General features: G+C 43.9%; 1 protein-coding gene across 8 annotated transcripts in view; it reads left to right on the forward strand.

Annotated features, from left to right (window-relative positions):
* itpr1b (inositol 1,4,5-trisphosphate receptor, type 1b) overlaps positions 1-16526 on the forward strand; it is a 161724-nt gene that overhangs the window by 96964 nt on the left and 48234 nt on the right. For all 8 annotated transcript variants that reach the window (XM_014166417.2, XM_045705335.1, XM_045705334.1 and 5 more), the window contains 2 exons: positions 15683-15872; positions 16173-16447. In XM_014166417.2, the coding sequence (XP_014021892.1) occupies positions 15683-15872; positions 16173-16447 (465 nt within the window). The remainder of the gene's footprint in view (positions 1-15682; positions 15873-16172; positions 16448-16526) is intronic.

Consider the following 16526-nt stretch of genomic DNA (forward strand, 5'->3'; position numbering starts at 1 on the left):
TGACATTCTAGATTATTCTGTGCATTCAACTTTGTGGCATCAGTTTGGGGAAGGCCCTTTCCTGTTTCAGCATGACAATGCTCACGTACACAAAGCGAGTTCCATACAGAAATGGTTTGCCGAGATCGGTGTGGAAGTACTTGTCTGGCCCTCAAAGAGCCCTGACCGCAACCCCATCAAACACCTTTGGGATGAATTGGAATGTCGACTGCGAGCCAGGCGTAATCGCCCAACATCAGTGCCTGACCTCACTAATGCTCTTGTGTCTGAAAGGAACAAGTCCCTGCCGCAATCTTCCAACATCTAGTGAAAAGCCTTCCCAAAAGAGTGGAGGCTGTTATAGCAGTAAAGGGAGTACCAACTCCATAATACTGCCCATAATTTGGAATGAGATGTTCGACAAGCAGGTGTCCACATACTTTTGGTTATGTATGTATGCATGTATGCATGTATGCATGTGCGTGCATGCATGCATGCATGAACTGATGTTGGGCGATTACGCCTGGCTCGCAGTCGGCATTCCAATTCCAATTCATCCCAAAGGTGTTTGATGGGGTTGCGGTCAGGGCTCTTTGAGGGCCAGACAAGTACTTCCACACCGATCTCGGCAAACCATTTCTGTATGGACCTCGCTTACATACATACATACATACATACATACATACATACATACATACATACATACATACATACATACATACATACATACTTTTGGGTATGTATGTATGTATGTGGACACCTGCTTGTCGAACATCTAATTCCATCTCATTACGTACGTACATAAAACATTAAATATATTTTGATTTGTTAAACACTTTTTTGATTACTACATGATTCCATATGTGTTATTTCATAGTTTTGTTCTATTCTAAAATGTAGAAAATAGTAAAACAATTTGTAAAATAACAAGAAGAACCCTTGAATGTGCAGTCCCAGTCAAAAGTTTAGACACACCTACACATTCAAGGGTTCTTCTTGTTTTACTATTTTCTACATTTTAGAATATAACAAAACTATGAAATAACACATATGGAATCATGTAGTAATCAAAAAAGTGTTTAACAAATCAAAAATATATTTAATGTTTTAGATTCTTGAAAGTAGCCACCCTTTGCCTTGATGACAGCTTTGCACATTCTTGGCATTCTCTCAACTAGCTTCTTGAGGAATGCTTTTCCATCAGTCTTGAAGGAGTTCCCACATATGCTGAGCACTTGTTGGCTGCTTTTCCTTCATTCTGCGGTCCAACTCATCCCAAACCGTCTCAAATGGGTTGAGGTCGGGTGATTGTGGAGGCTAGGTCATCTGATGCAGCACTCCATCACTCTCCTTGGTGAAATAGCCCTTACACAGCCTGAAGGAGCATTTTGGGTCATTGTCCTGTTGAAAAACAAATGATAGTCCCACTAAGCGCAGACCAGATGGGATAGTGTATCACTGCATAATGCTGTGGTAGTCATGCTGGTTATGTGTCTTGAATTCTAAATACATCACAGACAGTGTCACCAGCAAAGCACCATCACACCCACACATGCGGAGATCACCAGATTTCCACTGGTCTAATGTCCATTGCTCGTGTTTCTTGTCCCAAGCAAGTCTCATCTTATTGGTGTCCTTTAGTAGTGGTTTCTTTGCAGCAATTTGACCATGAAGGCCTGATTTACACAGTCTCCTCTGAACAATTGATGTTGAGATGTGTCTGTTACTTGAACTCTGTAGCATTTATTTGGGCTGCAATTTCTTGAGGCTGGTGACTCTACGACTGCACTTGAAGAAACTTTCAAAGTTCTTGAAATGTTCTGTATTGACTGACCTTCATGTCTTAAAGTAATGATAGGCTTTCATTTCTCTTTGTTTATTTGAGCTGTTCTTGCCATAATATGGACTTGGTCTTTTACCAAATAGGACTATCTTCTGTATACCCCCTACCTTGTCACAACACAACTGATTGGCTCAAACGCTTTGAGAAAATAATAAATTCCACAAATTAAGTATTAACAAGGCACACCTGTTAATTGAAATTTATTCCAGGTGACTACCTCATGAAGCTGGTTGAGAGAATGCCAAGAGTGTGCAAAGCTGTCATCAAGTGAAAGGGTGGCTACTTTGAAGAATCTCAAATACAAAATATATTTCAACACTTTTTTTGGTTACTACATGATTCCATATGTGTTATTTCATAGTTTTGATGTCTTCACTATTATTCTACAATGTAGAAAATAGTAAAAATAAAGAAAAACCCTTGAATGAGTAGGCGTGTCCAAACTTTTGCCTGTACTGCATTCGGAAAATATTCAGACCCCTTAACTTTTTCCACATTTTGTGACGTTATAGACCTATTCTAAAATGGATTAAATAGTTTTTTTCCACGCATAAATCTACACACAGTACACCATGTGTCACGCCCTGACCTGAGAGAGCTGTTTTTCTCTGTTTGGTTAGGTCAGGGTGCGACATGGGGTGGGCATTTTATGTTTTCTATTTCTTTGTGTTTAGCCGAGTATGGTTCCTAATCAGAGGCAGCTGTCTATCATTGTCTCTGATTGGGAATCATAATTAGGCAGCCCTTTTTCCCTCCTTCAGTTGTGGGATCTTGTTTTTGTACAGCTCAGTGAAAGCCTGCAGAACGTGACGTTCGTGTTCCTTTATTTGTTGTTTTGATTTAGTGTTCTGACTTATAATAAATATTAATCATGAGCACTTAACATGCTGCACCTTGGTCTCCTCTCTATGACGTTCGTCACACCATAATGACAAAGTTAAAACAGGTTTCATTTTTTTTGCAAATGTATACAAAAAAACTGATATTACATTTACATAAGTATTCAGACCCTTACTAAGTACTTTGATGAAGCTCCTTTGGCAGTGATTACAGCCTCGAGTCTTCTTGGGTATGACGCTACAAGCTTGGCACACTTGTATTTGGAAAGTTTCTCCCATTCTTCTCTGCAGATCCTCTCAAGCTCTGTCATGTTGGATGGGGAGCGTCACTGCACTGCTATTGTCAGGTCTGTCCAGAGATGTTTATCGGGTTCAAGTCCGGGCTCTGGCTGGGCCACTTCAGGACATTCCGAGACTTGTGCTGAAGCCACTCCTGCGTTGCCTTAGCTGTGTGCTTAGGGTTGTTGTCCTGTTGGAAGGTGAACCTTCTAAGGTCCTGAGCACTCTGGAGCAGGTTTTCATCAAGGATCTCTCTGTACTTTGCTCTGTTCATCTATCCCTCGATCCTGGCTAGTCTCCCAGTCCCTGCCGCTGAAAAACATCCCCACAGCAATATCCTGCCATCACCATGCTCCACCATGCTCCACCAATCAGGCCTTTATGGTAGAGTAGCATCATACCCAAGAAGACTCTAGGCTATAACCACTGCTAAAGGAGCTTCAACAAAGTACTGAGTAAAGGGTGTGAATGCTTATTTAAATGTATAATTTCAGTTTTTATTTTTTAAATGAATTTGCTAAAATAAAATGTAAAAAAATGTTTTGGTTTTGTCATTATGGGGTATTGTGTGTAGATTGATGAGGGGGGTAAACAATTGAATCAATTGTAGAATAAGGCTGTAACGTAACAAAATGTGGAAAAAGTCAAGGTGTCTGAATACTTTCTGAAGGCACTATATATATGTATGTGTATATTCTTATGGGGTGGGATTCTTGGTAAGTCGACGATCTTTGTGTTTCTGTCTTTTCATTTGCCAGAGTGGTTGTCCTCGTAATCTGATGTTGCTTGGTGTGTTCTATTTGTGGCGTGGAGTTCCCAGTTTTTTTTGTGTTTTATGTTGCATATTTTTTTAGGTTTGTTTTCATTGTGTCTTTGTATATTTTATTTTTTAACATTTTGCCCTCCTTGCATCCTCTTCCCCTCTGCCAGGTGTCCGTAGAGGATTTTTTTTTGTGGAACCACTGTGAGAAGGTTTTAAAGACATTCTACTCAAATGCATGAAAATGTCATTAGGTTGACGTCATACAAATATACATGGAGTGTACAAAACATGAACACCTTCCTAATATTGAGTTGCACCCTCTTTTGCCCTCAGAACAGACTAAATTTGTTGGGGACTCTACAAGGTGTCAAAAGCATTCCATAGGGATGCTGGTCCATGTTGACTCTAATTCTTTCCACAGTTGTGCCAAGTTGTTTGGATGTCTTTTGGGTGGTGGACCATTTTTTATTATCACGGGAAACTGTTGAGTGTGAAAAACCCAGCAGCGTTGCAGTTCTTGACACACTCAAACTGGTGCACCTGGCACCTACTACCATACCCCGTTCAAAGGTATTTTGTCTGGCCCATTCACCCTCTGAATGTCACAAATACCCAATCCATGTCTCAATTGTCTCAAGGCTTAAAAATCCTTCTTTAACTTGTCTCCTCCCTTTCATCTACACTGATTTGAAGTGGATTTAACAAGTTACATCAATAAGGGATCATACCTTTCACCTGGATTCACCTGGTCAGTCTATGTCATGGAAAGAGCAATGTTTTGTACACTCAGTGTACGTTGTCTTGTCACCCTGATCTTAAAGGGATAGTGCAAGATTTTGGCAACTTTTCTACTTAACCAAAGTCAGATGAACTCATCGATACCATTTGCATGTCTCTGCATGCAGTTAGAAGGAAGTTGAAGGTAGTTTCGTGAGCCATTGCTAACTAGCGTAATTATACAGGAACAGCTATTATGCTTGCTGTTCCCATAGACTTTCAGTCTTTGCGGTAACACTAGTTAGCAACTTCCTTTAACTGCATGCAGAAACAAAATTGTTATCCATGAGTTAATCTGACTCTGGGTAAGTAGAAAAATGTCTTAATTGCCAAAATCTTTTTAAAAGCTTGTCCCGGAGGAAATTTATAAAGATATGTGTTTTAAATAAATCATATTTTTGGCGAGTGGCACCAACTATTTAACAGCGGCTGCCCGTCATTGCAAAATGGAATATAGGGGAAACACTGTGTGTGTGTCTTATGTAACAGATGAAGAGGCCCACTATGGCAGCTTCTCTACCTGGCCATCTCCCTGTGTGAACCCTGGCCTGCCCTGTCATGGAGGGGAACAGGTGTCAATGCTGTTACTCAATAGGCATGCCGCAGCACGGTGATGTCCACCGACACCTGCAGCGCAACTTCATTTATTGTCACCAGCTCGGACTCACTCTCTTTTCAGAAACCTCCTTGAGAGCCAATAAACCCTTCTTTTTTTTTTTTGCCCTTCATTTTTTTTTTTTTACCTTGAGCTAATACACTCTTCAGCAATCAGAGTATTTTCTTCACCTGAAAAACTTTAGCTCACAAATATGACTAGGATTTCCCTTCCTGAGACTTTTCACAGTGTACTCACGTACTGTTCTCTTATTAGTAATCAATGATCTCGCTTATCACTACCATACAGTGTTCCAAGCACTCCTTATCTCGCCCTACAGTTCCACCACGCTGATGGCAGTGGCTGGCAGGGGTTGTGATTGGATACTGGTTGGTTGGTTGATTTGTTTGTTTTTCTATCCTCTTATATATGACCGGGCCTCTGTAGAACTCAGAGTGAAGTGAAGTGCCACAGCTTGCTCCCTCCCAGCACGCTCCCCTCCCAGAGCGGATCGCCGTGGTTACCAGCTGGGTGGGTACGGTACGTTGCCCTGCAATGATTACAGCCTCAGCCATGTTGCTCACTGAAGCTTCAGGAGAGGAGGCAAGGGAGCGAGGGTGCCAGCGATATAAATAGAGCTTACATAACTGCCCCTTGTTGATGCCAAGAGCCGGGACAGCAGTGAAGAGGAGGGAAATAAAAAAAGAGGACAGATAGGAATGCATAATGACCTTGTTTTATGTGGCGAGAGACCTGGGGGCGGGGCTCAGCCTACTGTACGTGACGGTGAGCGCCAGGGTCGACAGGGGCCTCGGGGCTTTTGATACAGAGGGCTTAGTGCACTCAGTGGGTCTTGCAGGCAGGGTCTAAGCTGCTGTAGAGGACAAGCTGGTGGTTTCCTGGAAGAATGAATCACCAGGTTGATGGTGCATGCCCAGGGATAAATAAGCTTACCACGACAGCCATGCTGGTTATTAGACTCTAGAGGGCTATAGTGCAGATGCAACAGGTATGTGTGCGTGTGTGTGGCTCTGCTGCACACTGATTCAGATGGTAAAGGAAAAGGTTATTGTTCTACTCTTTCCCCATTCCCTGCTGCAGGAAAGGTCACTGCCCTCGTGCCATGGGCATGTTTTGTACACATGAACTGTATCCTTGTTTGAAATCTGTCACGCATATGGTTAAAGGCGGGCCGCAGTCCTGTGGTTGGGTGAGGGAGGGGATTAAATGTCACTTGGCAATGTCCAAGTACTATTGAGTATCACCTGCTAATGGCACCTTAATGCCTAGGCCAGGGTTCCTCAACTGGTGGCCGGCGGGTGGCTTTATTTGGCCCACAAAGTTTTCAGAGCCCCAAAAAATGTATACATTTAAAAATAAGTAAATAAATAAATATATATATATATGTGTGTGTATGTTTGACATAAATGACTTTAAAAAAACCACCAGGAAATCAGCTCCAAGTGATTTTAATTTAAGAAGTCTCTTCCCAAGTATTCCCACACATGATAGAAAGACACGACATGATTGTATACAAATGTAAGCAAGGTTTGAAATTATTGTTTTAGTCAAACAATATATTTGTTTGGGCTTCTTGCAGTTAATTTGCGGTCTACGAATGATTTGTAATTATGTTCTGGTCCCCTGACCATCCACTCAAGAAAAAACGAAATAATTATCGAGACCAGTGGTTCTCAGCTGGTTTTGCTCGGGGACCCAAATTTGAGAATGACAATTGAGTGACGACCCAATATAATGGACTGTTGATGATTTCATTGTATTATGTTGTATTGCAGCTGCCTTGGGCAAGTTTCACTTGCAAAATAGACTCTGTCTCAATTATGGTATTAAGAAAGTCATTACACAGCCATATTAACTGAGAACACATTTATTATCAATTCAAGAGAATAAGCCATTTAATTAGGCGACCAGTTCAGGAGTGGGGTGTAATACATTATCAGACTCAGAACATGACATCAAAACCAGTCCAATAATGTTAATGAACAACACATACCAGTGTTTAAAATTGAAAAAACAACAATCATTAGGAATTCTTAATCATCAATCAATCAATTTTTTTATTCTAAAAACTCAACCTCAAAGCACTCTCCTGCAACCCGCCTCACCAATTTAAAAAAGAAAGTATTATTTACCTCATCTGAATTCCACAACAGAAGCTAGCAAGTGTTTAGCCATTTTCACTGGCTAACGTTGAAGTTCAGCTAGCCACGGTTAGCTGTCCTCAGCTATCCATTAGCTCGAAAAGCTATCGCCAGTTTTTGTACAGCGCGACTCAGACCAGAGCATACCGGACCTATTCTCTCTCCTTTCCCCGGTTTCTACCGCAGGCTCTGGACATTTACACCTGGATCTTGCAGCTAACTAGCTGCTACCTGAGTGACTATTGGCAACGTCGGTCACGGAATTAACACACATTATTACGGAGCTAGCCAGCTAGCCAGCTGAAGAGTTCCGTCAGCCACTCCTGGGCTATTCCTGAGCTAGCCAGCTGAAGTGTCTCCTGGGCTACAACTCACCTATCCTGACCCGTTTTACTGCCGATGCGGAGCCCCATCGGGTCTTCACGACTGGACCACCGACGTTATCTGCCCGAGGGAGTTATCCAACTGGCCCCTCCGTCGCGACGTAACCTGATCGCCCATCTGCGGCCCGCTAATCGTTAGCTGTCTTTTCGGCTGCGATCTGAATAGGTCTATCGGACACTTTTCTTGGGCCACTATAACTAACTATTTTGCCAACTTGGACTGGTCCCCCCTTCCACACGGAACCCCACTAACCCACAGACGGAAACGCACGAGGTGGCTAAAAACAGACCTCCCTCCCATCTTCCACCAGCTTGCTACCTATGGCCCGGCTAGCTGTCTGAATCTCACTGGACCCTTTGATCACTCGGCTAAGCATGCCTCTCCTTAATGTCAATATGCCTTCTCCATTGCTGTTCTGGTTAGTGTTTATTGGCTTATTTCACTGTAGAGCCTCTAGCCCTGCTCATTATACCTTATCCAACCTCTCAGTTCCTCCACCCACACATGCTATGACATCTTCTGGTTTCAATGATGTTTCTAGAGACAATATCTCTCTCATAATCACTAAATGCCTAGGTTTACCTCCTCTGTACTCACATCCCACCATACCTTTGTCTGTACATTATACCTTGAAGTTATTTTATCGCCCCCCAGAAACCTGCTCCTTTTTCTCTCTATTCTGGACGTCACAGACGACCAATTCTTATACCTTTTAGCCGTACCCTCATACTTATTCTTCTCTGCTCCTCTGGGGATGTAGAGGTGAATCCAGGCCCTGCAGTGCCTGGCTCCACTCCTACTCCCCAGGCGCTCTCTTTTGATGACTTCTGTAACCGTAATAACCTTGGTTTCATGCATGTTAACATTAGAAGCCTCCTCCCTAAGTTTGTTTTATTCACTGCTTTAGCACACTCTGCCAACCCGGATGTCCTAGCTGTGTCTGAATCTTGGCTTAGGAAGTCCACCAAAAACTCTGAAATCTTCATCCCTAACTACAACGTTTTCAGACAAGATAGAACGACCAAAGGGGGCGGTGTTGCAATCTACTGCAGAGATAGCCTGCAGAGTTCTGTCCTGCTATCCAGGTCTGTACCCAAACAATTTGAACTTCTACTTTTAAAAATCCACCTCTCCAAAAACAAGTCTCTCACCGTTGCCGCCTGCTATAGACCCCCCTCGGCCCCTAGTTGTGCTCTGGACACCATATGTGAACTGATTGCCCCCATCTATCTTCAGAGCTCGTGCTACTAGGTGACCTAAACTGGGACATGCTTAACACCCCAGCCATCCTACAATCCAAGCTTGATGCCCTCAATCTCACACAAATTATTAATGAACCCACCAGGTACAACCCCAAAGCCGCAAACACTGGCACCCTCATAGATATCATCCTAACCAACGTGCCCTCTAAATACACCTCTGCTGTTTTCAACCAAGATCTCAGTGATCACTGCCTCATTGCCTGCACCCGTAATGGGTCAGCGGTCAAACGACCTCCACTCATCACTGTCAAACGCTCCCTGAAACATTTCAACGAGCAAGCCTTTCTATTCGACCTGGCCCTGGTATCCTGGAAGGATATTGACCTCATCCCGTCAGTATAGGATGCCTGGTTATTTTTTTTAAATGCCTTCCTCTCCATCTTAAATAAGCATGCCCCTTTCAAGAAATTTAGAACCAGGAACAGATATAGCCCTTGGTTCTCCCCAGACCTGACTGCCCTTAACCAACACAAAAATATCCTGTGGCGTTCTGCATTAGCATCGAACTGCCCCGCGATATGCAAATTTTTAGGGAAGTTAGAAACCAATACACACAGGCAGTTAGAAACGCCAAGGCTAGCTTTTTCAAACAGAAATTCGCTTCGTGCAACTCCAACTCTAAAAAGTTCTGGGACATTGTAAAGTCCATGGAGAATAAGAACACCTCCTCCCAACTGCCCACTGCACTGAGGATAGGAAACTCTGTCACCACCGATAAGCCCACTATAATTGAGAATTTCAATAAGCATTTTTCTACGGCTGGCCATGCTTTCCACCTAACTACCCCTACTGCATTCAACAGCACTGCACCCCCACAGCTACTCGCCCAAGCCTCCCCCATTTCTCCTTCTCCCAAATCCATTCAGCTGATGTTCTGAAAGAGCTGCAAAATCTGGACCCCTACAAATCAGCTGGGCTTGACAATCTGGACCCTTTCTTTCTAAAATTATCTGCCGAAATTATTGCAACCCCTATTACTAGCCTGTTCAACCTCTCTTTCGTGTCGTCTGAGATTCCCATAGATTGGAAAGCAGCTGCTGTCATCCCCCTCTTCAAAGGAGGTGACACTCTTGACCCAAATTGCTACAGACCTATATCCATCCTACCCTGCCTTTCTAAGGTCTTCGAAAGCCAAGTCAACAAACAGATTACCGACCATTTCGAATCCCACCGCACCCTCTCCGCTATGCAATCTGGTTTCAGAGCTGGTCATGGGTGCACCTCAGCCACGCTCAAGGTCCTAAACGACATCGTAACCGCCATCGATAAGAAACAATACTGTGCTGCCGTATTCATTGACCTGGCCAAAGCTTTTGACTCTGTTAATCACCACATCCTAATCGGCAGACTCAGTAGCCTTGGTTTCTCAAACGATTGCGTCGCCTGGTTCACCAACTACTTCTCTGACAGAGTTCAGTGTGTCAAATCGGAGGGCCTACTGTCTGGACCTCTGGCAGTCTCTATGGGGGTACCACAGGGTTCAATTCTTGGGCCAACTCTTTTCTCTGTATACATAAATGATGTCGCTCTTGCTGCTGGTGAATCTCTGATCCACCTCTACGCAGACGACACCATTCTGTACACTTCTGGCCCTTCTTTGGACACTGTGTTAACAACCCTCCAGACGAGCTTCAATGCCATTCAACTCTCCTTCCGTGGTCTCCAACTGCTCCTAAACACAAGTAAAACTAAATGCATGCTCTTCAACCGATCGCTGCCTGCACCTGCCCGCCTGTCCAGCATCACTTCTCTGGACGGTTCTAACTTAGAATTTGTGGACAACTACAAATACCTAGGTGTCTGGTTAGACTGTAAACTCTCCTTCCAGACTCACATCAATCATCTCCAATCCAAAGTGAAATCTCGAATTGGCTTCCTATTTCGCAACAAAGCATCCTTCACTCATGCTGCCAAACATACCCTCGTAAAACTGACCATCCTACCAATCCTCGACTTCGGCGATGTCATTTACAAAATAGCTTCCAATACCCTACTCAACAAGCTGGATGCAGTCTATCACAGTGCCATCCGTTTTGTCACCAAAGCCCCATATACTACCCACCGCTGCGACCTGTACGCTCTCGTTGGCTGGCCTTCGCTTCATAATCGTCGCCAAACACATTGGCTCCAGGTCATCTACAAGACCCTGCTAGGTAAAGTCCCCCCTTATCTCCGCTCACTGGTCACCATAGCAGCACCCACCTGTAGCACGCGCTCCAGCAGGTATATCTCTCTGGTCACCCCTAAAGCCAACTCCTCCTTTGGTCGTCTCTCCTTCCAGTTCTCTGCTGCCAATGACTGGAACGAACTACAAAAATCTCTGAAACTGGAAACACTTATCTCCCTCACTAGCTTTAAGCACCAGCTGTCAGAGCAGCTCACAGATCACTGCACCTGTACATAGCCCATCTATAATTTAGCCCAAACTACTACCTCTTCCCCTACTGTATTTATTTATTTTATTTATTTTGCTCCTTTGCACCATATTATTTATATTTTATCTCTGAACTTTCTTCAAACTACAAATCTACCATTCCAGTGTTTTTCTTGCTATACTTTATTTACTTTGCCACCATGGCATTTTTTTGCCTTGACCTCCCTTATCTCACATCATTTGCTCACATTGTATATAGTCTTATTTTTTATTTTTTTCTACTGCATCATTGATTGTATGTTGTTTTACTCCATGTGTAACTCTGTGTTTTTGTATGTTGTCGAACTGCTTTGCTTTATCTTGGCCAGGTCGCAATTGTAAATGAGAACTTGTTCTCAACTTGCCTATCTGGTTAAATAAAGGTGAAATAAATAAATAAATAAATAAATAAAATCAATCATCAATTATCATGTCAATAGTTTCATAACCTTGAAAAGTGTTTTTACAGGTGTACGTTTTTAACCGGTTCAATAAAATGTAATATGAATGTCAGAATAGATTAACAATAATAATTAACATAGGGAACAATAACTCATTAACCTGTTTATTTATTATGTGTGTGTGTGTGTGTGTGTGTGTGTGTGTGTGTGTGTGTGTGGCCTATCAGTGGGAAAGCTGGGGGTGTTTGATAAGTTTATTGTAGTTTGGTTGACAGGGAAACTCGAAGGTCATGCAGGCTGTCCAGTTTGTTTGTTTCTGCTTTTAGTTTTCAGCATGGCTATAGCAGAGAAGCCACTTTCACACAGATAGGTAGTTCTGAACGGTAGCTTGATTCTGATTGCATGACAGAGCAAGATACCCATTACGGTGCTCCAGAACTTTGGCAGTGTCATTTCCGAGAAGCGCATGCTCAGTCCGCCAGGTAGGAAACTTGCGTGAACCATCCGTCACAATCGAAATGTTCCCGGCAGAGGTGACTTTTTTCCCGAAAGAAACGCAGCAATCTCCGCTCTAAGCTCATAAAAGTGACCCAACACTTTACACCTGGAAAGCCAGTGGACCTCTGCATGATAAAGCACCTGCTGGTGCTCCCTCCCCATATCCCTACAGAAGGCCTGGAAACACCTGCTTTTCCTAGAACTCTTTTTGATATAGTTGACACACTTGATCACATCCTGGAGAGTGGCGTGGAGCTCAGGCACCATGTCCTTCGCTGCCAATGCCTCCCTGTGTAGGAAGCAGTGGTTCCACGTCGCACCCGGTGCTCTCTCCAGGATCCGCTTTACTACCCCGGAGTGCTTTCCCGTCATGGCAGCTGCCCCATCAGTGGTCACACCGACGCACCCATCCCAGGCCAGTCCCACGGAGCCCAGGTGCACATCCATTGTGTTAAAGACAGGCTCTGCAGAGTTGGTGTCTGACATAGATCATTAGAATGGCATGGTTAGCCACATCCGTGGATTCATCAAGCTGCAGTACGTAATGGCCATTTGCACTAATGCGCTCTGATGTCTGAGGCGTTATGGCCTCAGACATGTCCTGGATTCTCCTCTTCATGGTGTCATTGGATAAGGGGATGGTTTTAAGTTTGTTGGCGGCTGACTCTCCCAAGGTTTCAATGCACCTATCAATCGCAGCAGGGAGTATGAGATTCTCTGCGCTGGTGTGGGCTTTTTTGCACTTAGCAATTCACTGGGCCACAAGGTCTGATGCGCGAAATGCCTTTTCATGTACCATATATACCTTGTTCAATGAATCTTGTGAGACCTCCAGATATTGATATTTCCTTTTTAAAAAGTCAGCTGTTTTATCTTTGTGGCTTGGATGCTTGCTGCCCAGATTACATTTCATTTTGGAGGGTTTCATGCTCTCATTAGCTAACAGCTCTTTGCATAGGACGCACTACTGTCTACTCACCGTCTGTCTTCTATATATGGGTGTGTTTGTAAATTCATCAGTTATTCTGCGCTCTGGCACACTCAGACGCGAGTGCTCTGAAATCTGAGTAGATAGCCAGAGCGAATTTACGAATGCACCCTACGTAAAACCATATTTGATGAAGTCGGGGTTGTACTTTCTCTTCTTGACAGGGACCGGGTTGTCTGCCTTGTTGTTGACATTGGAAGCAGCAGTAGATGAGGGAGCTGCACGTTTTAAAAACTTGTCCGTGGTTTTACTCTGACAGCTAGCCTACATGAGTTAAATGACAGCAAACTATCGACATGTCCAATAACCGCAGAACAAATCTGCATTGTTAGCTGTCAATCAAGCTAGCAGTCAGAAGAAGATCTGTATTATCTGATTGGACGTGTCACATTTTAAACTAAACAATGTTGCAGAATTATATTTTTATTGGATCTGTGTATGTCGAGAAATCTGTAATTTAATTGGATCAGTGAGGACGTTAGAGGGGGCGAGGACGTTATTGTATTGGTTAATGAGCGAGTGCAGCGTGACAACCCTCTAAGTCCGAATTTCACAACTGGGGTGTGCACTGCACGTGTAAAGTCAACAACAATAAGCGGTGCTGCGGTATCCTATCAAAATAAAAGTGTCGGTCCGGCGGTTACCTTTCCAAAAATAAAATATATTTTTTTCTTGCACAAGTCCCACGACCCCTTAAAATCCTCCCGCGACCCCCATGTGGTTTGCGACTCCCCCCAGTTGAGAATCACTGATCTAGATGATGATCCCTGGCCTAGGCTATTCAATTTCCCTATTGATATTTTTCTCTATCTTCCTTCCGTGTGTGTTATTGGCGCAGACCATGACATAATGTTATTTTCCCAAGATATGTTTAGAAACCTGTTCAAGATAGTAGTGTTCCAGAGAATTGGAAACTGATAGGCAATACTAGTCAGCAAACTGACAAATTCCTACATATGTGCAGATAGAGCCACAGAGCAACAGCCAAGTTGCCCTGACAGGGTTTTTCCTTAGCCAGCTCAATTCCTGCTGCTGCTGCTGTTGTTGTTTTCTTGGACATTGTCATAAGGCAGTCAGGTGTTGCCATAATTATTGTCATCCAAGCGATCTGAGATGAAATTACTTGTTTATGGTCACAGTCATGAGGGTTTTCCCATTTGAACTGGGTAATGTTGTTATAAAGTTGCTTTCTGGCAGTTGTCCCCTCTATGTGGTAATGGGTGGAGGTTTGCCTGCTTACATAACCACTGCTGATTTCTGATCACTATCAATGAATGACCGTGGTTTTGTCAACAAGATTGACTTAACCACATGCATTCCTTTTTACAGTTTTGTTGTTTATTGAAAAGTTATTTTAAAGGGGTAAAAAATACTTCAGTTAACTTAATCTGAACTTTGTGCTTACTCTCAGGTCATGGTTACTGCTGGAATTCTATGAGTACTGTTTAATGCATGCACAGTTTTACTATAACATTTTCTGGTTTTCCTTTAACTTCTGTCTGTATGTTCCCTTATCTCTTCAATGAGTTGAGTCTCAACCTGGAAAGAATGCTGGTTATGTAAGAGGTTTTCAAACTGCCCCAGAATTCATGCGATAACTCCTGCCCGCCTCTGGTCTCCCCTCCCTCCCTCTTCCCTCTCACACCAAGCACACACTTCGTGCCACTCGGGTGCTCAAAAAGTAGGGCAGGATTTTCCACCTCTTCTTTACCTTCATTTTCCCCCTTGTTATCTGATGTAACAGTGTTTGTGCTGAGGCTCGTTTGCAGTGGCTCCCTCCCTTCAACCACTCAGCTGATTGCAAGCCTTATGTAAGGAGGGAAAATGGGACTGGATAATAGCAGCTGGAAAAAGCAAAGCCCCATGCATGGAAGAAAAAGTTGTCAAATTAGTGTGCAAAAAAAATACATTTGTTTTATAGGTTTTGCAGTGTCAGACTATAATCATAAAGTCCTATACTTTCACTTGAAGAGTTTTGTTTTGGTGAAAAGTACTTGATGCTGAATTTGGTTAAAGCCACCTTTGTTTGAGTTGACAAACTTCCTGTGATTGCTGTGTACCTGGCTGTGTTTGCTGTATGACTTTGTGTACAGTGCAGCCTGCCCTGCACAGTGCCAGTAGAGTTGTGCCCTTTGGGCAGAGAGCAGATGGTGTGAAAACAGGTGAACACATGGAGGCACTCCAGGTTATTTCCTTGGCATAGGGCTGAGGGTTATTTAACAGAGCTTCAGCGAGAGAGAGCCTCTGGGTGCATAGCAGACAGACAGACAGACGAAGAAACGTGGTCAAACTGCCAACAAATGGAACAACAAATATAACTGACCTTTGAGCTGTTTACCTTGTATTGCTTACAATGGGGAAACATGTAAATTATCTGACAACATTATCATAATACCTCACTATGAATCCCTCTCGCTACCACTTCCCATATAAACACAGAATGAACTCAAACAAAACCTCTTACATCCGCATTTACTTGTTCTTCGTGTCCGTCTCCAGAAATCCTTTTTCATGCGCCTGACGGGGGAAAACAAGTCAGAGATGTTCTTCAAGGTGTTCTATGAGAGGATGAAGCTGGCCCAGCAGGAGATCAAGGCCACTGTCACCGTCAACACCAGCGACCTGGGCAGCAAAAAGAAAGAAGAGGAGCCCCCGGACAAGGACACGCCCACCGCTAAAGGAAAGAAAGGTCAGGGGTCAGGGTAGCAGGCCTGGTGTGAACAACATCCTGTTCCTGTGTACTGAGACAGTCAATCCAGTGAATTTACTGCACTCAGAACACGGCACAAATCATACATCAGTCATTCACAAACACATACAGCTGTTTCACACTGCAGTGCAAATTGGGGCCCAATGATGAAGCTCACGTTCTGTGAGCTACAGCTCCGCTCCTGTGTGCAATGTGCAGTGAGACTCTCCCATGTCTTACTCTGTTGTACTCTGGTGCCCTTCGGTGTGTCTCTGAATTCTCCTATTCCTCTCTCTACAGGGATGGAGGTGGCAGTGGTGTCTTCGGTGGCGGTTGCCGTGGTGACGGAGGAGGTCAAGGAGCAACTGGTGGAGGCCTCCACGGTCACTAAGAAGGCGTTCACAAGGTACCGGCGTGAGGCCGAGGCCGAGGAGCACCTGGCTGCCGCTGAGGGTCAGGGCCCCGCCAGCACTCCAGATGACCAGGAAGGGGAGATGAGTGTCATTATCACCATCATGCAGCCCATCCTGCGACTCATGCAGCTGCTGTGTGAGAACCACAACAGGGAGCTGCAGGTTGGTCAGCCACACCACCAGGGGGCACTACTCTGGTTTACTTTACGCAATTTAGTTATTAAAGGGGGGCTGCGATGGT

The sequence above is a fragment of the Salmo salar genome, chromosome ssa22 (assembly GCF_905237065.1).
Source record: "Salmo salar chromosome ssa22, Ssal_v3.1, whole genome shotgun sequence".
NCBI lineage: Eukaryota > Metazoa > Chordata > Actinopteri > Salmoniformes > Salmonidae > Salmo > Salmo salar.